The 22,056-nt window shown below is 33.8% G+C and overlaps 2 protein-coding genes across 3 annotated transcripts in view; both read right to left on the bottom strand.

Moving 5' to 3' along the window:
- The window catches only part of sli (slit guidance ligand), an 82,139-nt gene that overhangs the window by 58,399 nt on the left and 1,684 nt on the right, over positions 1 to 22,056 (bottom strand). The window lies entirely within an intron of this gene.
- On the bottom strand, positions 216 to 2,092 carry LOC146530455 (uncharacterized). The gene has a single exon (XM_085201077.1). It carries the CDS (start codon positions 1,762 to 1,764, stop codon positions 628 to 630), a length of 1,137 nt encoding a protein of 378 aa, XP_085057203.1. The 5' UTR covers positions 1,765 to 2,092; the 3' UTR covers positions 216 to 627.

Below are 22,056 nucleotides of genomic sequence, written 5' to 3' on the forward strand. Positions count from 1 at the left end.
AACCTTTTACCGTACCTATATCATATTTGTCTTTAGCGAAAATTGAATTATATTTGCATATCAATTGATCAATTTCTGATCTTTTTTTATGATCTAAATGATTTACCGAAATATTAAAATCATCGACCAATATATTTTCGTTAAAGTTAATTTCATATTCTTGAATTAAATCTTGTTTTTCATTTTCATTTATTCCTATGTCAATACCCGAGCTGCCAGGAATTTGTTTTGTGATCATAGGCTGTCTCTCTTTGTTTTTTATGTAGTCTGTCTTTTCATTGCTATGGATATTTTGTATGATTTCTAAATTCTCATTTTGAGTTAATTTAAATTTTTGTATACAATCTAATCCAAGTAGAAAATTATAGTCGAAGTTTTCTTCATCTATAACAAAAACATCAACTTGTTTTTCAATTTCAAAAATTTTTAGTCTTAAAGTTACCATTCCTATAGATTTTTTTACGCCATTAATTGTTTTCAAACCTGCTTTTTTATTATGAGTATGTATTTTCTTTAAAGCCAATAACCTTGAATTTATTAAGGACACATTAGATCCAGAATCGTAGATTCCTGATGTTTCCAAAGTGTCATTAATTAGTAATTTAATTTTTATTAATGGCGGCACTACTAGTTTTTTGGATTAATTTCGTTTAGTTCTGTCTCTAATTCTGAATTATTTACACTCCTTATCTGATCCTGTCTTGTTCTATCACCATTTTTTTGTTTAAACCAACATTGGGATTCAGGGTGATAACGTGTACCTTTATTTTCTTTTTCACAAATTTTACACGGACTAGCCATTGACTTTATATTTTTCTCTTCATTTATACTTTTGGAAGCTGGTATTTTTTTATCTGTTGTTTTTTTATTTACCATGTGCTCTAAACTTCTTATACTATTAAATAAGTTTTGAGTTTCCTTTAAACTACTTCTATCAATTTTATCTGCAATGAAATTTGGTAATCCAGTGGCTATCAGATCAATAAGAGTCTGTTTATCCATGGACTTATTTATTCCTAACAGTAGTCTCTCTTTTTTTAATGCATACTCGAGTAATGAGCCCTGTTTATATCTAAATAACATTGCGTACCTGATTGGTGACCAACTCTTATCTGCATATGTGTCATTAAAGTTTTGTTTCCACATTGCCCATTCTGAATTTATTGTATATTTAATAAGCATCGAACTATACCAGTCTTTACAGGATTCTTCTAAAAACAGCCTAAAAATTTCAATTTTTTTGACATCTTCTTCTATACCTACGCGTGCGCATTCTGCTTCAAAGATAGACATCCATTGGGACACATTAGCAATCTTACTGCTGAATTTTTCTATCACTATTTTTTCTGCCATTTTCCCCACATTGAAAGGTTTTGATGATTCTATCTTCGTTTCTGCGAAACTTTCCAATAATCTTGTTAGATATTCTTCAGAGATCCCTGCTGTAGAAGATTTTTGGGTTACTTTCTCTTCTAAAAGATATCCCATGAATTGCATATTTCCATTTTCATCACAATAAACCGCCTTCGTCTCTGGGCTCACTGATATCCACACCTGTCGTTTGTCATGTCGTTTTTGTAATGTAGCCTTCACTTTTTGAAAGATTTGTGTGTGTAGGATTGCATCATGTAATTTTGCGGGTTGTAATTTATCTGGGAACTCAAAAGTACGGCCATTTAAATCGGTAATTGACGTTACACAAATAATATTTGTTTTCACATCTTCACTGGCCCTGACCATGAACTCGAACTGTAATTTTTCCATTATTCTTGGGAATCAGCTGTAGAAATGTTGTTTTATAATGTGTTTTATAATTATCCTTGGATATTAGGGTGAACAGTAAAACTATAACTAGAATTGAGTTGCTCTGAAAAGAGATTTATTACATAAATAAATGTTCACACTTTTACAAATATTCTTTAACCTTAATCTATTACAAACTCACCTGAAAAGAGAAACAACATTTAAAGCTATTGTTTCACCAGTTCGTATTAATTAAATATTAAATATTAAAATATATTTTTCTCTTTAGTTTTTAAGAGACGTCAATGATGACATTGTCACATATGAATGTGAAAGAAGTATCACTAACTTCTTTTACATAGATATATTTATTATCTAGCTTCACGCTGTATCCCGCAATTAGCTGAGTAGGCAGAGCGACCTGGGAATTAATTTTGAGACATTCGTTCCCATTAAGATACTTTCTTTCCGTTCTCCATTTTCAAACCGAAACTCAACGCCGTGTTTAGTTTTGTTACCAGAGCGAGCAAAAAATCATTCTCCTACTGGGACTGGAACTCACAACCGTCGCGCTTTCTGTCAGATGCTGTACTGCGCCACGGCGGCTTCAATGATGTATCACTTCGTATTTTAATAGCCAATTAGACACATTGTTGCCGGAAGGCGCGACCAAATTACGTTTTATCTATTAAATCAAAATATTTTAATACTAACGAACTTCGCTATGGGAGGAAGAATGCGGAGAAGAGGGTAGTTGTCCGTGTCTACCCCTAAATATCTACCCACATCAAAATTTTTAGTAACAAAAAGTAAAGAAAAAAACAATCCTTTATATAAAACACCAGTTCAAAGCTAAAGTCAAGAAAATTTAGTAAATTTTATATTAATTTGCTTTTTATTATATTGTATTTGAAAAATAATTAAATGTGCCTATAAACACAATTATATGGACCTACGAGTGTAATATTTAACTATTACGCCTCATTGTTATTAAACCATGGAAACCAATGGAGCCGATCCTGGAAAACATCTATATACATACACCTATGGACACTACACTAAAAAAATATTAAAAATTTGGTAAAGCCAACGATTTTTCCCGCTTAGTGTTTCCGTCCAAATTTTCGAGACATAGCGGTTTCTGAGGCGTAACTCTACGTCGCACTTTGGTTACCAGAACAGGTATAAATATAACTAAAATATAAAATATTCCCCCGAGTGGGAATCGAATCTACAACCATAGCGTTTACATTCACTACGCCTCTAAGGTAAATGCATATTTTAAAACGCAATTAAAATCTATAAAAAACAAACACCCAAAATCAGTCGAACGATTCATCCTACCACAACGGAGCACCGAACCGGAACCGACGACAGGATAATGACGCGCCATCATATTATATTAACAAAAGAATCGATAAACTTTTCAACGCGACTGTCACATCACTAGCGCTAAGTGATTTAACGTGCATTCCTTTGTCTCCTTTTAAGTATGGTTAGGAAAAAAAATATTTAAAATATGATTATTTTCTTGGTATAATAAAATTTTTAGATGAAACAAGCAGCAAGCAGCCTGCAACTTTCTTTGCTTGGACTATAAAATGTCCAGAAGGCCAGTCGTGGCGTAGGGAAACAAGCGTACAACTGTAAGCTTACAGGTTGTGGATTTGATTCTCACTCGAGGAAATGAGATATTCAATATATCTTCACTCTGGTAACGAGGCAAAGCGCAGCGTTGAGTTCCGCTACTCAATAGTCAACATGTATACCTCCAGAATGCGGCGGAAAGTGGGGAATGAAAATATTTAAATGGAAGCAGAGTGTTCATAACACTAGGTTCACACAGACTGAAAAAAAAGCAATGAAATACACTTCCCTACACTCCTCAAGGAAACTAGGCGGGAAATGAAAATAGTTCATTCTTCCGATTGGGAATCGAACTAACAACCGTCGTGTTTACAGCCAGACGCTCCTTCACATAATCGGATAAAAAAGGAAGGCATTTTAAGCACTTAAGTTCATTCAAAGGCTACTATTTATCTTATTTAAGTGTAAAAGCTTTAGCTTCAGTTGTCATAAAGTTGTGTATATTTATGTAACAAAAGGAAAGGCTTTAGTTGTAATTTTTTGAAATATATTTTTTAGCTTTACAGCGGTGTAGGCATAGGGGAATCTGGGAATTATATTAAATATTTAATTTCGCCGAGTGGGAATCGAACCCACAACCTGTCGTGTTTATTGTAGCATAATTATGCCACTGCGCTGCTGGCCTATTTTGTAATTTTTTTTATCAAATCTAAAACAACTACTATTTTAAATAATGTGCGAAGGATATAACGCTCATTTTTCCAATGGTCAATTTTCACTAATGTAAATTAGGTAATAGGTATTAATTTAAGTGTGTATGCCTGTGCCCTGCCTAGAATACCCTGACGCCCATCTTTAAAATTTTACTGGCCACAAATTATTACTGAAATATTAAAAAAAACTACTAAATAATTATCAATTGAAATCTTTTGAAATTTGACATTTTTTCTTACTAAATCGTGTTTTTTGTGTAGAATTTAAATAAATAGTTAGTTAGGAAATAAACATACAACTGTAAAAGAAAGGATCTGCATCTAGCTGGCAAGGCAGAAGAAACGTAGCCACCATGCACTGGCCCATTTAAGAGATATTACGTGTTGAGTGACAGAATTTTGTCGAAGTATCAGAGCAAAGAAATTCGTAAATAATTCTTCCCCCCGCATGGAAATTGACGTCGGAGACCCCACGTTTACCGTTCGGCCTGTATAATTAACATATATTTTTTAATGATTAAATATAATATACAATTAAAAAATATTATTATTTATTAATAAAAACTATTTTACTTTATCGATAGTGTCAAATCACTATATAACAAAATGGAAAGCTGCGCGTGCTCAGGTCAGAGTGGCTGCGGCCAATTCTACGGGTTTTTATTTCAAAAATAGTTCGTTGGTGATATGTTATAGACAGACAGATTGTTTTTTTGTGTGTTTCAATATATACTTGTTTGTTTAGAAGTTGATTGATTAACTGGATCTTGTAGATTGGTTTTTCGTCTAGATTCTATGATTCTAGAAATTATACTATGACCAGATCGTATATTTTTTATATTTTTTTAAATATAATAAGCTGATGCTGATAAAAAGTTCTTTCTACTTATTTAACCCGAAAATGCAGAAGATGTGGTAAGATAATATATCTTTAAACTAACCACATATTATCACGGATAAAGGTAAAGGCCAAAAAAACATTATTATCTCTAAGAATTAGTGAACAAATAATTAAATCACGCAAAAACCATAGAAAAAAGGGTGTTTTTTGTCTCTTTTTTACATGGCAACTTAAAAAAGAACAGACAGAGGGTCACTAAGGCCTTTGTTTGGAAACCGATAATATCTAATAAAATATAATGATGAGATTTTAATATGAAATTTGAAATGTTATTTTTATTTGAAAAAAAAAAAGCTTCTGCTTGATGAGGGGTTCCTTAAGTATTTCGTAACGTAATTTTTGAGATATATATACAGATAGGTTAAGAATGATATTATAATCGAACCCACAATCAGAACGCAATAGCATGTTAATGAATCACATATAGCACTGTTCCCCAAAATTGCAGCATACAAGTCCATTTCATGGCTATAATCGCCTTCTGGCGTTACACGCTTTTCTAAACGCTACGAGTGTAAAATCAAAAAGCACTTTTGTATCCCCTAACCCTATAATACCACCCCTCGATCCTTATCACTAGTAAAAGAAAATAAACTTTATTGTAAACGTAATAAAGTTGATTTTTTCGATATACTTCTGCTAGAAGCGATAAGGGTGAACACGTGCAGATTCCCATATAGTGACCGTTTGAATGTAGGAATTTAGAGTGTTATAATGAAAAAAACAATTGCATTTTGTTTTAGAGTCTGCGAATTTAGTGGGAAGTGGTTTAAGGCGTGAGTTTTAATGTCCCTTAGAAAAGATGTTTGGCTAAATTTAGTTTACAAGGTGTCTTTTCTATTTAGTCTATGAATGGATGAGTTCATTACATTTCGTCTTTATTAAATAGTTGCATATTAAGTTGATTCTATTTAACTTTATTTTTATTTGCCCGGTCTGGTAGATCAAGCAGGCTTGCTTGAGTTTTATCACTTAACACCATGGGTATAGGAACAAGGGAAGCCAGGTAGGGCATGTCCACCCCAGAATCGTTGTGTGCCCACCCTAGTAATTTTACTAACAAAAAATTAACCTAAATTTTTTTGAAAAACAACCTGTACACTGTACCTACATATACAACTCTGTTTAAATTAAAAGCAGCAAAGCAAGCATAATATTTTATTTCACATTCAACTCAGAAAATATCTCTACATATGCCCATACTTGACACGCAATGTCTTCAAAAATTGGCGGAGACCAGGACCACAATATCTTAGTACCCTTTGCCTACCCTGCTTTACGAGAAAAGTAGTAAAGCTGCTTTTAACGTTCAATTTTATACATAATTTCCTTTTTGTGTATGTAATATTGTGCGAGTATTGAACGTTATGCCCCAGAATTCTTAATGACATAACTTTGTGCATATCCAGCACTTGAGCATAGAAAAGGACTCCTAGACCCGACTCTAGGACTCTAGTATCCTAATAAGAGTATTCACGTAAATGATAAAACACTGAAGACACGCGTTACAAATTAAAGTGTTACAGGGAACTAATCAGTCCCCTTTGTTCCCGTATTTGCTAGGGTGGAGCCCTAGCAGTAAAGGGTTACGGATTTCATTTGAATATTTTATTTGGCAGTTTTTTTAATTTACTTACTTATTTTCAAAATACTATTGGCAAAGAAAACCTAGGATTAAGATTCATCTTAGATTAGTCTTCTAAGTGTTTTAATTCAAATCGACAAGCGTTCGAGGAACAATATTTATCCAAATATCTATACAATTGCAATCAACAGAATATGCAATCGAGGACCAAAATATGGAGAGATCTATCCCTAGATTCTCTTCATCTAAGCCGTTGTTTGTAAGAAAAAAAATAAAGCAAAGGTAGTCCGTCTTTTCAACTTTTCAAAGTTAATTAAAGTTTCAACTTCTATTTTTTCTTCTAATATCAAATTCCAATTTCCAAGGGTTGTGTTTCAACAAAAAATATTTAAACCTAATGAAAGAAGCCAAGCAGAAATGGTAAAAGGGATAAAGATTAAAAAAAAACATGATTTTGACATTGACAGGTGTCAAGTTTTGTAGTCTTTTTTTAAATGGGGATGCTAAAAAGACTTGTCTGTCCGTCTTAAGTCATAATGAGGCGTATTTTTGTAAAAAAAAAATGGATTTTATTTAAAAGACCGCTTAGTGAGAATATTATGCTGTATCCTGCATATAGCGTGGTAGGCAGATAGAACCTGGGAACCCAGTTATAAGACGCTAGGTTTCTATTAAAACATGTTCCTCTTTTTCGCCGAATTCCGTCGTCAGACCTCAGTATCATATAATCTGCACTCATTTATTCATATCTTTTATCTAAACAGGGAACTGAACCTGTACTCTCACGATCAAAATCCACAACAACTACACCGACATCTATAAAGATAACAAGTTGCACTAAGAATATTCTAAATGTCTTAACAAATACTAATGAAGTTCATTTAATTAGCGAATGCCAGTTAATATAGAGGTAGTGGGAAAGAAATGGCTTTTACATTGATAAATGAATTTGACACTATTTTGGAAACAATCGTTTATCAAGTATTCGACTATGTTCTATGGGAATCGAACCCACAAGCACGGTTTGTTTTCCACTATAGCTAGAAAATAAACCGCGTCATACTTAAGCTAATTTTTTGGGTCGAGACTTTTGTATAAAGATATTCTATTTTTCACTGCCCGCCGAATTTATGAGGCATTGTGTGTTGAGTGGCGGGACTCAACGCCGCGCTTTTTCTCGTTACCAGAGAGCAAATGAAAATATTCACTCCCTCGAATGGTAATTGAACCCAGAACCGTCCCGTTTACCCTCTACGCCACGATGGTCTCAAATCTTATAGATAATTTGTCTTTGAGTGAAATTTTAATGCATTATTTTTATTCCATCTCTCTAGTGAAACAAGGGGAGGCATTGAGATCCGCTCCTCAAGACGCAATATTTCCACTTTGAATGGATGGAGAACGGTGTGTCTTGAAACTAGATTATGTTTACCTACTCTGCTACATGTGGGCATGGGCGTAGGTATAGGGGGGCTCGGTTCGGCCGTGCCCACCCCAGAATAGTATTGTGCCCACCCCAAAAATGTTACAAAAATATTTTTTAAAAAAGTTTTCACGCATTTATCTGTCCAGGTCCGCCTAGATACACCCACGATTGCGGGATAAAGCGTGAAACTGAAAAAAACAATACGAATGCAACCCTAACTAGACCAGAACAGATTAAAATTTTATTTTATTTATTAAAATAGAATATATTTAACGAAAGTTTTCCATTTTAATTCCAGTCCCAATTTAAATATATCTCAATACAAACACTAGAGTGACTCGTGATGAGCCAAGCTAAACAACGCTTCCTCTCTTTATGTCAGCGTTGAGAGATCAACGGCGCGTGTCAAAAGAGAACTTAATCTATCACGAAAATACTTAAAAATATACAGGAGGTACAGGGAATTAACTTGTTTTTATTTTTAGCATCACGCTCTATCCCGAATATAGCAGGTTTGATTAAAGGAACCTATGGTAGATAAGTTCTAGGTACTAAAGCGAGGAATAAATGAAAAGAATTAATTCTTCCAAGTGGAAAGCGAACTCACAACCAACGCTTTTACAGTCAGTCGCTGTACCACTGCGCTACGATGGCCACGATAATTATAATGAACATAATAAAAATATTTCAGTATAAAACTCGAGTCATGAATTAATCTTAATAATTACTGTTAATGTGTGGTCGTTTGTATGAGTTAAGGGGACGATCGTCTTTCGAAATTAAATACCTATAATATTAATAAATAAACCTTGCGATGGTAGTGGGTTCAAATATCAGGAGAGGGGAAGTTTTTAAGAAACTTTGACTTTGTTTGAAAGGCAATATAAAATATAAATTATAAGGAACTTTTACATAGATTTAAGCTTTTCGGTGCCAGGGTTAACGCAAATAGGATAAAGGACAGACAAACGAAAGACGTTTAACTAAGCTTCAATAACTATTGATATTATTATTACTATTGCTAATATAAATTATTGATCGTACAACATATTAGGCCAGTATTATTGTTATAATGTGTGGAAAGCTGAGAATGATATGAGAATAATATATGATATTAATAAAAATTGAGAAAAGACCTGAACACGAACCAGGAATTTGTCGATTTTTGATAACCTCCTCCTTTATGAAGTCGGTTAAAAGGAGATGTTGCTAGTTTTTTTAAACTTAAAATAACTTGAGCTTAAATACTAGTACAAGAAATCGAATGTAAGTTAACAGAAGTTTGATGTTATCAATAATTTTAACGTAACATTACACCTTTAGTGTAGAGTGTGTCTTTTTGTATGTAAACTCGTATTCATTCTTGAAGGTACTTGTGGTTTTTATGTCCCATGTAATTCGACACTTGGACCCATTTTGAATTCCAAGGGTAAATACGAGAAATTACTTTTAAAACTTATTTTACTTTTACTTTAGCTTCAGCAGTATAGCAGAGTAACAAGGAAATGTAGTGATAAGACACTCTGTTGCTCTTAAGACGCTTTCTTTTCCTCACTTACCGCAAAATTCTGGAGGCAATCTAGACATCCTATTTTGAGACATTGAGTTTTGAGTGGCTTAACTAAGCGCCGCCCTTTGCTTCTCTTAATCGGGGAAATATTACTTTATAGCTTCGCTTTATTTCGTATATAGTATAGATATATAGATAAACAAGTATTAAGACTCTCCGTTCCCAAATTTTCACCCACCTTCGAGAATATGCTTGTTGAGTTGCAGAACTTAACGCCGCGCTTTCTCGTGTTTAAATTATTTATTGCCCCGATTGCAAATCGACCCTAGAACCAACCAAGTTAGATAATTCCCACATTGCATTTACGATGACATCGATTTAGAAAATAGCTAGTGTAATTTTTTTTTTCATTAAATATAAAAAAATAAAAGTGCATTCTCCTTAAACAGAATGATCACACATGCACTATATCTACTGGTACATTTGTGAAAGTAATTAAAACGAGATTTATATTAGGCTTATTGAAATATAAAAAAATATAAGAAAAATCTTTGCGACGTTGGGTTCCGCGGTAAAATCGTCTGGTTGCGAGTTCGATCCCCACTCGAAGTAATGAAATATTTATTTCAATTTACATTTTCATTTCTTCGCTCTGGTGTGAGGCAGTCACTGAAAAGATAGGAATTCTAAATACCTTTTTCATATTTTCCAATAAACTGCAATCCATACATACCTGAAACAAAGAACGAGAAGTAAATTATTATAACAGTAATTGCCATTGTAGAAAAGTGGAGTGAGTGCTTTACATGTGGCAGTTTAACCCACAGGTTCGATTCCTCATCGCGGTTTTCACGGAACTGTGTGGCAAGGAACAATTATGTGGAAACATATATGTGGCAAGTGTCATTTAGACTGTGACACATGCCACGTTCTAAGTGCCCGAGGTATCTCTGATCGTGTTGGATTATAGCTTATAGTCTTCTTCGATGATTGGACTATCTAATGCAAATAGGTTTATAATATTAGTAGATATCATGAGTGAACAAAAAAAACCTGAAACAAAGAAAAGCAAACAAACAAGCCGCGGAATTTAACGCCGACTTTTATCGAAACCTAAAGAATGCCAAACTATCACGTGTTCAGTCAGTTACTTCCCAGCTGCGCCACGACGACTTTTCATACCATAATTATGTATATTTACAAATTTCTTGTAATCTTTAATTTATTAGTCGACGGTCTGTTAAAAAACCATTTAGAGAAAATTTATAGCACCCCTTAGGTTGGGTCGTAATAATTCAAAGTGAAATATTTATAATTTTTTCTATGATATAAGAGAAAGATTGGTGTTAGGGTTGTCTACTGTATTTTCATATTATATATAATTATAATAGTTATATAGGTAAAAAAACACCTCCTGGCCTGTTCTGGTTCCATCATCACACAAGATCGATGGTACCGTATTTTTGTATTCTCACCTAAATATTGAAAGAGATCTTTTAAGAGATTATTGTAAGCATATTCTATACCACTTGTATCATATGATTTCGGAAACCGCGTGTTTTTCATTATTAATATTGAATTAAAACTAAAAACACGGTTTACTATACATATATTATTAAATTTTATTCACACATGTATAACTATGTAACCAAAAAGGAGAGTGTGAAAACACTATTTCTCTCATCGAACTCGAATTCGATTTTTGCATTTATGCCCTTAAATTAAAAAAAAATAAAATCTCAAAATTCCTTAATATAAAAATCAAAAAGTGACAACCATAACAACAGGATGCAATATACAATAATTTAGACCACTATTATTAAGGCGCCTAAACTTCATCAATTTCGTTCAATGATTTACTCGTTTTAAAGAATGTCCGCGGGGAATGAGAGCGAGATAGAGTTATTAAATAAGGAGACTTGATAGATGAGCAGCTTTACTCTAAGCAAGGTAGGCAGAGAGAACACAGCATCTTGAGTGGAACTTAACGCCGCTTTGTAACGATTTTCTACTAATATTATAAATTTGAAAATTTCTAAAGATGCATGTTTGTTGCGCTTTCACGCAAAAACCAATCCATGTATTTAGATGAAACTGTACAATACCTTAAACATACTATGCACATCAGAGTATGACATAAGCTACAATTAATGTAAAGTTTTTTTTTAATTTGGATACAATATAAAAATAAGTTTAAGCGGTCGACATTTATATATAATCATTCCCCCAGTGAGACTCAAATCTACGACTATCGCTTACAGACATACGCTGATCCACTGCGCCTTGAAGGGTACCTATACAATGCCTCTTGTTATTTGAAACTGTCGAAATCCAATAATAACTCACGACTTTAATTAAGATAATATCAGGTAATACGCCTTCATAGTTATAAACAATGATAATAATGTTTCATAGGTATTATATATACCGACTTATATGTTATCTTTTTCTTTTTTTTTAGCTTTATCCCTTACGGAGTATATTTGGACGCAGCAGGAATCAAACTGGCTACCTGCTCTTTATTAATTACAAGTAGTGTTCTTATATGAATATGCAAAAGAATAACTCATAAAATAAAACTAAGAAAATATTTTACCATTAGATTTTTTTGTAAATAATGTCAATAGAAAAAATCGTTAAACAGAAAGATTTTTTAAAATGAACCTTGACGCAATATCCCGCATATAACAGAGTAGGCTGGGGGAATCCAGTGTTATGACACTCCGTTCCTCACGCACAGCCCAAGTAGTTTAATATATAACTTAACAATGTAGTTGATAACAAAGCAAACTTATAGTACGAACACTACACTGTTATGACAAATACGAGAATGTTTACACTACGTACGGTATATAGCTTTAGGGATTTTCATACTGTAGACAGTTAGACAAGAATCATAGATCTTTCTGTTTCTGTGGCTATGAAACGATACTTTTTTTAAACATATTCGTTTGTTCTTAACATTTAATTATATTATTTAATTGAACTAATGATATTTTGAAGCCCATACGAGTCGACGGACGGATATATATGACTACAATTTGTCCGATATAAAAGTCAAATCGTCAGCCTGAAATGACCCTTAACCTCCTATATATCATACGTGTCGCCATACAACTCTTCAATCAACTGGCAAATCAATTAATTTGAATTTAACTACCGATAAATTGTCTACAGACAGACAATTACTTATGTTATATTATTTGATAAATTAATTGATTACTATTACAATTATTTATAGTCTCTAATAAGCGATGGTTGCGAGTTCGATTCCTATTTGGGAATATTTTTTTCCTTAGCTTTCACTTCAACAAGACAAAGCACGGCGTGTGTGCTAAACATGCAGTAATTCGAAAACAGACTGTTACAGTTTGCCATTACTTAGAATTATTTTAATTTCTTTGACAAGACATACGACGGCGTTGAGTTCCGCCATTCAACACGTAAACGGAAATAATTTAACTTTAATAAAACATAAAAAGACAAACACGCTAAGTATCTCATTAACATGTAAATATTAAAAGTAACAGCTTTCACTTGTAAATTTATTTTAAAAGAAATCGTTAAAAACAATCTTATTTGTAAAAAGCTATTTTGACTTGGAAACTGTCGGGCTGGTGGTGGCGTGGGTTCGATTTGCTCTTTTGATAAATTCATTTCTTTCTTAGTAGGTACGCTCTTTGCGGACTTTTCTTTTTCTTTTTTTTTTTGTCTTTTTTTTTAATATGTAGCGGGGCCTCTTGCGAGGGCTTATTAAATATTATGGATTATATTTTTTTTACAGTTTCAAAGACATCGTTTGTTGTGTGCAGAAATCAACGCCGAACTTTGTCTTGATATCAGAGCTCGCTCTGCACGGAGATAATGCATTCCCCCGAATGAGAGTATTCGAACCCATAGCCATTGCATTTACAGAGTCACGCTGTCCCGCACTACAACGACCTCATGGCCGTGACGTGGGTAATTATGAGTTACAGGCATCATTTTACTAAAATCTTTTATTTTATTTTTGGATATAATTAAGTAGGTATATGTATTTTGTTTGAAATAAAATATCGATTCGTTGCACCCCACTATACCTGCGTTTACTTAGGTTACTCCGAATATGTCTTATAAATTCTAAGCACCTTAGTTATTCTCATTTAATTACGCGGTCGAAGTCCCAGGTAAAAGTTAGTTTATTATGTTAAAATATTTATTCCCATGCTTTTAGCACTTACAACGATTGTTTGTACCATCGATTTTTTATAGATTTTTATCGATATTTAAATATTTACTCGCGATAAACCCGACCTTCAAATATCGTTCGACAAGATGTCACATCACTAGATTCAATATTGACACGTCACTATCTATATATTGTCAAAAACGTTATGGATTACAAATATTCTATTTCTTTGTGGGGTAGGCAGAGGTAATATTAAGAGTTAAGACACTCTGTTTTTCATATGCACCTCATTTTTATCTTATTGAGTGCTAAGTGGCGGAACCCAACGCCGCGTTTAGTCTATCCTCGATCTCCGAGAAATTAAAATATTTTTAATATAAATTATCTCCTACCTATAATTATCTCCTACCTATACATAGAGTGTGATTGTAATCGCGATGATTGTCAGTTCGATTTCCATTCGAGGGAATGAGTTATTTTCATTTCCTCGCTTTAGTAACAAAACTGTACAAGAATTAGAAAACACAGTGATGTGTCACTAGCTTCTCTTAATAAAATAATAATAACGTCTAATAAACAAACATCTCAAGTTGTAATACAAATCACACATTAAAATCAGACGTTTACTATTAATCGGGAATTGAAGTCACGACCTTATACAATAAATTAATATGAACGCGACACTTGGTACAATTGGTGTGATAAAGTTAAGTAGTTATGATTGTTTCTCACAGTCGCAGTGACCCGGGGTTCGATTCCTTGGGTTATTTTTTTAACCATATTAAGCATAAATGTACATCTAAAGATATTTACTATTTTATCTTGGTAATGATTTTACTTTACCACTCGTGCCAAGCTCTGTTTCCCGCTGTATCCCGCATATAGCAGGGAGGGAGTGAGTGTTAGATACTGCGTCTCCCACCAAGCTAATTTTTTTAGAGGATATGTGTTATTTATACAATTTAAAATTTAAAATGATGGGGGTTCGATCCTATATCATGTTATTGAATGAGAATCAAACCCGCAACCATTGCGTAGAAGTATATCCATTCTGTTTCACGATTACGTTTATATATTATGTATTTTATTATCGTATAGTACGGTCAACAAGACGTGATCGTCGTGAAGTTAGCTATAGAACTGCGCAGATTTGATTTTAGCATTTTTCTTACTTTTTATTACTATATTTTTCCTCGCGAGTGAACAATGCGCAAATGTTCAGAAAGCCTAATTTCAGGGCACGCGTATTGCAGTCGGGGTTTAATAGAAATACAACCGGCTTATGAGTCACTCGTTAGATTCTATTCAATCTAATTCTACGAGTGTTATGGTGTGGACTGTGGTCACGACATTTGTTAAAGGTATTTTGTGTTTGTTGTATAGTAAAAGCTTCACGGTGTTCTAGTGTATATACATATATACCGCACATATCAGGGTAGGCTAAGGGAACCTGGGAATCTAGAGTCGAGACATCCCGTTTTCATTACGATACGTCCATTCCCCATCATCCGCCGAATTCTATAGGCCTTGCCTTGTTTTCAATGGCGGAATTCAACTCCGCGCTTGTGCTCGAGGTGTAATCGAACCCACAATCTGTCGTGTTTAGTCGCACACTTGTACCATCCATAATTACTTATATTTTGTTAAATTTTCATGCTTTTTCCAATAGGTACAAGCACAGCTAAATTTCCAAGACTTTGCGTTGGGTGGCGGGACTAAATTCCGCGATATTCCTTACCAGTGTCATACATCTCACTGTACTGGTGTTCTTAGTGGGAATTCAAATAATTTTTATTTTCCTCTACCTAGAAATTATCTCGATGTTTATTACCAGGGTTAATCTTCCCTTGAAATCTTTCATTTACTCAGCCTTTACCCAAGTGGGAATTGAACCTAATACTATCAACGTGGACTTCATCCACTTTCTATTTTATGCCACAATTGCGTCATTTAAGAAAAAAAATGTAAATATATCTAAAAAAATACACCAAAAATTAATATGCGTTCAAAATGTAACTGATATAGTGTTGACGCGACAGATCGATACGAGGATATTTACAGATAGTGTTGGAAATTTAGTTATCGATTATACAACTAACCCTAATTTTATTTCTATAGAATTGTATATGAAATGGAAAAAGCTACTCTAATTGTGTATAACATAAGTCGAATTCTAATTGCGTCAGGTGACATCGAAAGCATTGACTTCATGTAATATAAATATATATATATATATAGCCTATAATAGCCTTTCTAGATAAATGGACTATACAATGCAAAAAAATAACGAATTTAAACTTGTTGCTATGCTTAGGGCCTTCAGTTAAACAAACTCTTCAGCTGGGATGGAGCCTGAGAACCGGGCAGTTAAGACATGCCGATCAGTTTGCCACTTTCCGTCGAATTCTGCTCGCATTGTGTGTTAAGTGATGGAACTCAACGCTGCGGATTGCCTCGTTACCAGAGCGAGCGAATTTTTTATATATACACAATAATAATTAACTTAAAGAATAAACAACATTGAAATATTGCTTAGATCAATCACCATTGCAAAGGATACAAATAAATAATATAAAAAAAACATTAATAAGTCTTCTGGTACGCAACAAATATTAGTATCGATAATTGTGTAACTTCTCTACTCTATGAAGAGGCAATAAGCTCGTGATACGGACGTTAGCAGGTACTTTTTTCTTTTGTTTTAAGTATTTTTGAGAATACCGTATATTAGGGTATCTCTAATAGGTGCGTTTAATGGCGTCATTTAGCAACTATAGATTACTGTGAAGATATTTATTTGTAACAGGCTACTTTACGCAATGGTATTTTTATTTTTGTATGAATAATTACAGAATCCGTAGTAATTAGGGCCGTCGTGCGCAGGACACACTCTGGGTTCGATTCCCACTCGGGAGAATGAAATATTTGATATTTTCATTTACTCAAACACAATTCAACACACCTCGGGAATTAAGCAGTAACTGGGGAAAGGAAGTGTCTTAATAAGAACTCTCAACACTGGGTTCCCAGGTTCCCTCTGCCTTCCCTGCTATGTGCGGTATACTGTGCGAAGCTAAAAAAATTGAAAACTAAGGATCTAGTCCCAAAAACTGTGCGTTTTATGTTATATATTGTTATAAGTACTTTCATTCTATTATATATTTACACGTCTAAAAAAACGCATAAAAAAGACTCCTGTCTATAGCTAAATATATTTTTATTTTCTTATTTACTTGGTTATATTAAATAGATATCGATATTTCTTTACCAGATTCAATACAGCACAAGCTGTCTTGTGTTGCTGGACCCACAAATAACATTATATATGTTAGAGAAAAAAGCTTTCTGTCATGCAGAATTTGGTGGTATGACCTTTGATTATGGCGTTCCAAGCGTGCCAGTTGAGCACATATCTTTCACCAATGTCACGTGGAGACGACACGAAGGTTGTACGTTAAAAATAAAATGTTACACAGCAGGTGAAATGCGGAATTTGAATTTGAAACCAAATAGATGATATTTGACAGCGACTTATATAGATTTGTCGATATAATGATATGGACATCACTACACAAATCAATAAGCGCGTGACAACATTGTTAGACATCACTAGTACTAGCTAGCTTTTGATAGTAACGAATTTCTAGTTTGGAAGCTACTAAATTACTTTGTATGGGAAAAACATTTCATAGAGGTCGAAGCGGCACAGCGTGTGGCAGTTGATTCATCGGTTGTGGGTTCGTTTCCTACGCGATGGTACTCATATTGACTACTTCTGTGCAACTATCACTCATGGTGTGATTAGCAGAAGACGTGTTGAAAAGGATTTCTTTTTTTCAGTTTCACACTTCCCCCCCCCCTCCCCCCATTTAGCATGGTAGGCAGAAGGAACCTAGTTACTACATTCCGTTCTTCAATTTCCGCCCAATCTTCGAAACATTTCGTATTTAGTGACCCAAGGCCGTGTTTTATCTTGTTATCAGAACAAGGATGTAAAAAAATATTCCCCCAAATGATAATGGAACCTACAGTTGTTTATAGTGAGCGCTGAGCCGCTGCGTTGCTTTACCAACATATTATAATTACCTATAAGGCAACTTGACTACCACCAAGTTTAACGGAATTTATGAAAATATTACAAAATTATATAAAAGTACAGCATTTTGTACGTGTCCCACGCAGTGCCATATTTATACATATGAATAAAATTCAAAAGTATATGTTATTATTTGGTTATAAAAGTTTTTATAAGCTCATATTCTTATTTGTATGTTAAGGAGCACAAATAAGGTAATCGTATATTTTTTTACAATCTTTTTATCTGCAATGACTATGACAAGTCGGCCCATAGATATCAATATTCCATCTTCTCCAAAATTTTATATACAGTCAGGTCGACTCCAGGTTCCATTTCCAAACCACCACCACCTGCTAAAAAAACATTCAATTTAAGACAAGAGATGATTTAAATGAAAACAAAAATGAGTCTCTTCTCATATTTTTAATATAAATAATCGAACTGGTAACCCTCGGGGGTGGTTAAAATATGCATAATCCTTGGGGGGTCGTCCACAGCTATACAAAATATTTACGACACTCACGTATTTTTTAAGGCTTAATAGACGCAATTAAGGGAAATGGCCTCCAGTTTATACCCTGTGGTACACCTTTCGTATTTTTTAATTATTTCTTAGGTATTTTTAATGTTAGCGCAGTGGTGGTGATACAAAATGGCTCAAGTACAATGGTTGTGGATACAAATCAATATTTGATGTTATAAAACTGAAGAATTTGTTTCGTTGAACAGGCTAATCTCAGGAACTAGGTACCTACTGGTTGGAATTGACTTTGTTAGCTTCACGCTATATTCTACATATAGCAGGAGTCAGAAGGAAAGAAATTTCCGTTCTCTTCTTTCCTCGGAATGCAAATATTCTTTAATGATATATAAGAAATTTGGACATTTAAAATTTATATAGAAATCTTAGTCATTCCTCGTTACTAGCAAATGAAAATATTTAATATTTTATACCCCCGAGTGGGAATCGAACTAAAACCGTCGTTTACACTAGCATGCTTTTTGCGTACTAATTATTCTGCTTTTTTCTCAAACATTAAATAAATAGGCTTTTTAAGCTAGAATCAAACCTATGCCCATATTAGTTACAAAAACGTCTCGCTGAGTCATAGAGAATCAAATACATAGTACAATAAAGTTTTATAGCTATCATTTAAAATAATTTACATACAGAAAACATTTAAGTCTGTCCGTTGCTTGAGAATTTCTTGGCTCAAAATACATTTTTACATACATTTTAATTTTAGCTTTATAAATCTTTTTAGACTCGCAATCGCAAGTTTGCAGTGACTGTGGGTTGTGTAGACCGAGGGAACCTAGTGTTAAGAAAATTCGATCTCCACTTTCGTCCCAAGTTTCGTGTAGATCCACAAATGTGGACACCTCTGTGGGACTCGACCTAAATAAAAAGGTTTTTCATATATTTATCTACTAATTTTATGGAAATTGAACTCACAGCCTGCTTTTTTCACATTGTTACTAACCACTGGATCTAGTGTGTCAAAATCGAAGAACATAATAAAATGATAAGTTATCAGTAGGTATACGAATGTCTATGTTGACATTCCCACGATATATTATTTGGTATATTCTAAAAATATTTTAATAACCTACACAGGGTGGTTGAGGCTAGTCGGGGCATACGTGACAGGTTGTAGATTCGATTCCCACTCGTGGAAATCAAATGTTTAGTATTTTATTCTACTCTCTGGTAACGAGACAATGCGCGGCTTTGGGTTCTGCCCGCCAGGGAATAGTGTGTTTTAATACTAGGTTCCCAGGTTCCCTCTGCGTATGGCATAGCAGGGATGCTATGTGCGGCAGCGTGAAACTAAAAAAAAACACAGACAGAACCTAGATAGGTTTCTTGTCAATATAGTGCAACACCTAAGAAGTTCGTAAGCAAAGGAAAATGCATATAAATACTATTTCCCGTCTAGACGCTCGTCGATAGAACGACCAATTGTTGATAATATGATAAAAAATGTATTTATTTTATATTTCGATACAAAAAATCACGTTGATGTCATTAAATTCTCCGATTTTTTTTAAATATTTATCATTTTACCAGTTTTATTTGAGGATTCATCAATATGGCCACTAAGGATTTTGTGGATGGATGGATGGAATGAAGGCTTCCGAGATTAAAACGAATAAACAAAGAAATGTTCAGCTTTATATCATTAATATAAAAAGGATAGATATATACGTAAAGAAATGTTAAGTGATTAGGATTCTTTAAGTTGGATTCACAAATATCACAAATAAATTATCACAGTAAATTATAAATATAACAGTAAAAAAAGAAAAAGTCCATTTGATTCTAGAAGTTGTTCAGCATATTTAAAGTATTTTTTTTATAGAGAACCAAATGTTAACACACTTGCCCGTCCAATGTTCCAGACATTGCATGGTGAGTGGTGGAACCGCGCCGCTTAGTTATTGAATCTTCATACAAGATTTCCGTTCATTAATATTTTTCCATTCATTAATATATTTTTTTAACTAAGTCAATTTTGTACAGCCGTAAAGACTAAAAAAAATTTTTAGAGTCTTAAAATCTATACTTACTTGAATTTCTAAATACAGTCTCATTTTTGCCTGAACCAAACTTCGACGCCAGACCTCCTAAATCTATAATTCTAAAGCCTTCATTAAATAACCGGTGTGTTTAGATATTAAATTGAAATTTCCCCCGCTTTATCCATATTTGCTCAGCTAATCGATAATTTATGGTAATCGTATGCACATCACTATTTGTATGCGTTATCTTCGAATTGCAGCCATACTGTAGTGATGGGCTTCGATTTATCGATATTAGCATTCTTAATTATTGTTAAATATTATTTTTTTTATTATTATTTTAATATAAACATTTATTTATTAAAAAATCTTTTGGTGTATTGTATTTTATAAATCAAGCTCTTTCATTTGATGCATATATAAGATGGTTTGTGCAAAAAATTATAATCTGCAATTTTGTTGCGGCGGCCATTTTGGAGTAATACTAATATTTATGACAATTTTATATTATATTGTCATCAGAACTGAAGTTGTTACTCAAATTTCAGCTCAATTGACACTAGGAATCAAGATGAGCTTGCAATATTTCACAAACCCTAAAACGGCAAGTCAAAGCTAATATAATTTTAAGTCATTAAGGGTATCGTTTAGGATAGGGTGGAAAGCGGAGAATGGAGTGTCTTGCCACTAAATTGTTTCTAATTACCCTGCTACATGCGGGATGCAGCGTGAAACAAAAAAATCTTCAATATCTACACTATCGTATATCGCAATTAAGTAGCAAATCACTAGTATGTGTATATAATATACATATGTAAATATTTATCCTATTGCATCGTCGGTCTGTTTGTACAGCGCTAATGACTCCTAATTGGCTGCAAGTGTGTGTGTGTTGAATTGTAAAATATATAATGTATTTATTCTCCATAGTTTTGTGATGTATCGAGTCTTTTTTTCACGCTGTATTCCGCATACAGCAGGATAGGCAGAGGGTACCTAGTGATGGGACACTTCATTCCTCACTGAATTGACTGAAATGTCTTATAAATTAAGGCAAGAAGTGGGGAATGAAAAGTCTTAACACATGCTTCTCCTCCACCTATGTTGTTATATACGGAATACAGTGTATCAACCAGAGCTAAGAAAATTAATATAATTTATTCATCCAAGTGGGATTTGAACCCGCAACCGTCGCATTTGCAGTCGATCGTTGTGGGGCTGCGCCGCGACGACTTCCCAGTTTCGTTCTATTGACATTATAGAAACCTTAACAATTCATACACAAAAAATATGTTTGTTAATAAGATTATTCTAATATTATATAATTAAATTAAAAGTATCTGTAGATATACTTTCTTCGTTATATAACTTCAAAGCTGGCGTTCCGCATCTGGTTTAATTTTTAAAGAAGTCAATGAACTCTAAAACTAAATTTATCGCATACTTTTTTACCCCCAAATTTAAGTGAACACTTGAGAATTCGAATCCGCGATCTTCAACACGTATTACCGCTAAGCTGTCAAGGGTAACAATATGACAAAGGCTGTGAAGTATGCGGGCGGACATGAGTGCTCGGTAGTATTTAACCCTTTTTAAACTAAATACACTTCCTACAGCATCTGATTGTAAATGTGATGGTTGCGGATTCGATTCCCACTCGGCGAATGGTTTTTTTAGGTTCACACTGTATTCCGCGTAAACAGGATAGGCAGAGAGTGTTAAGACACTACGTTCCAATTTTTGAGACATTATGCGTTTGGTAACGGAACACAACGTCGCGTACCGGAGCGCGTTAATGAACAAACATTTATTTCCTTAAGTG

Source organism: Heliconius melpomene, chromosome 17 (assembly GCF_056956725.1).
Source record: "Heliconius melpomene rosina isolate 202511_hmr_F chromosome 17, ASM5695672v1, whole genome shotgun sequence".
In the NCBI taxonomy this organism is placed as follows: Eukaryota; Metazoa; Arthropoda; class Insecta; order Lepidoptera; family Nymphalidae; genus Heliconius; species Heliconius melpomene.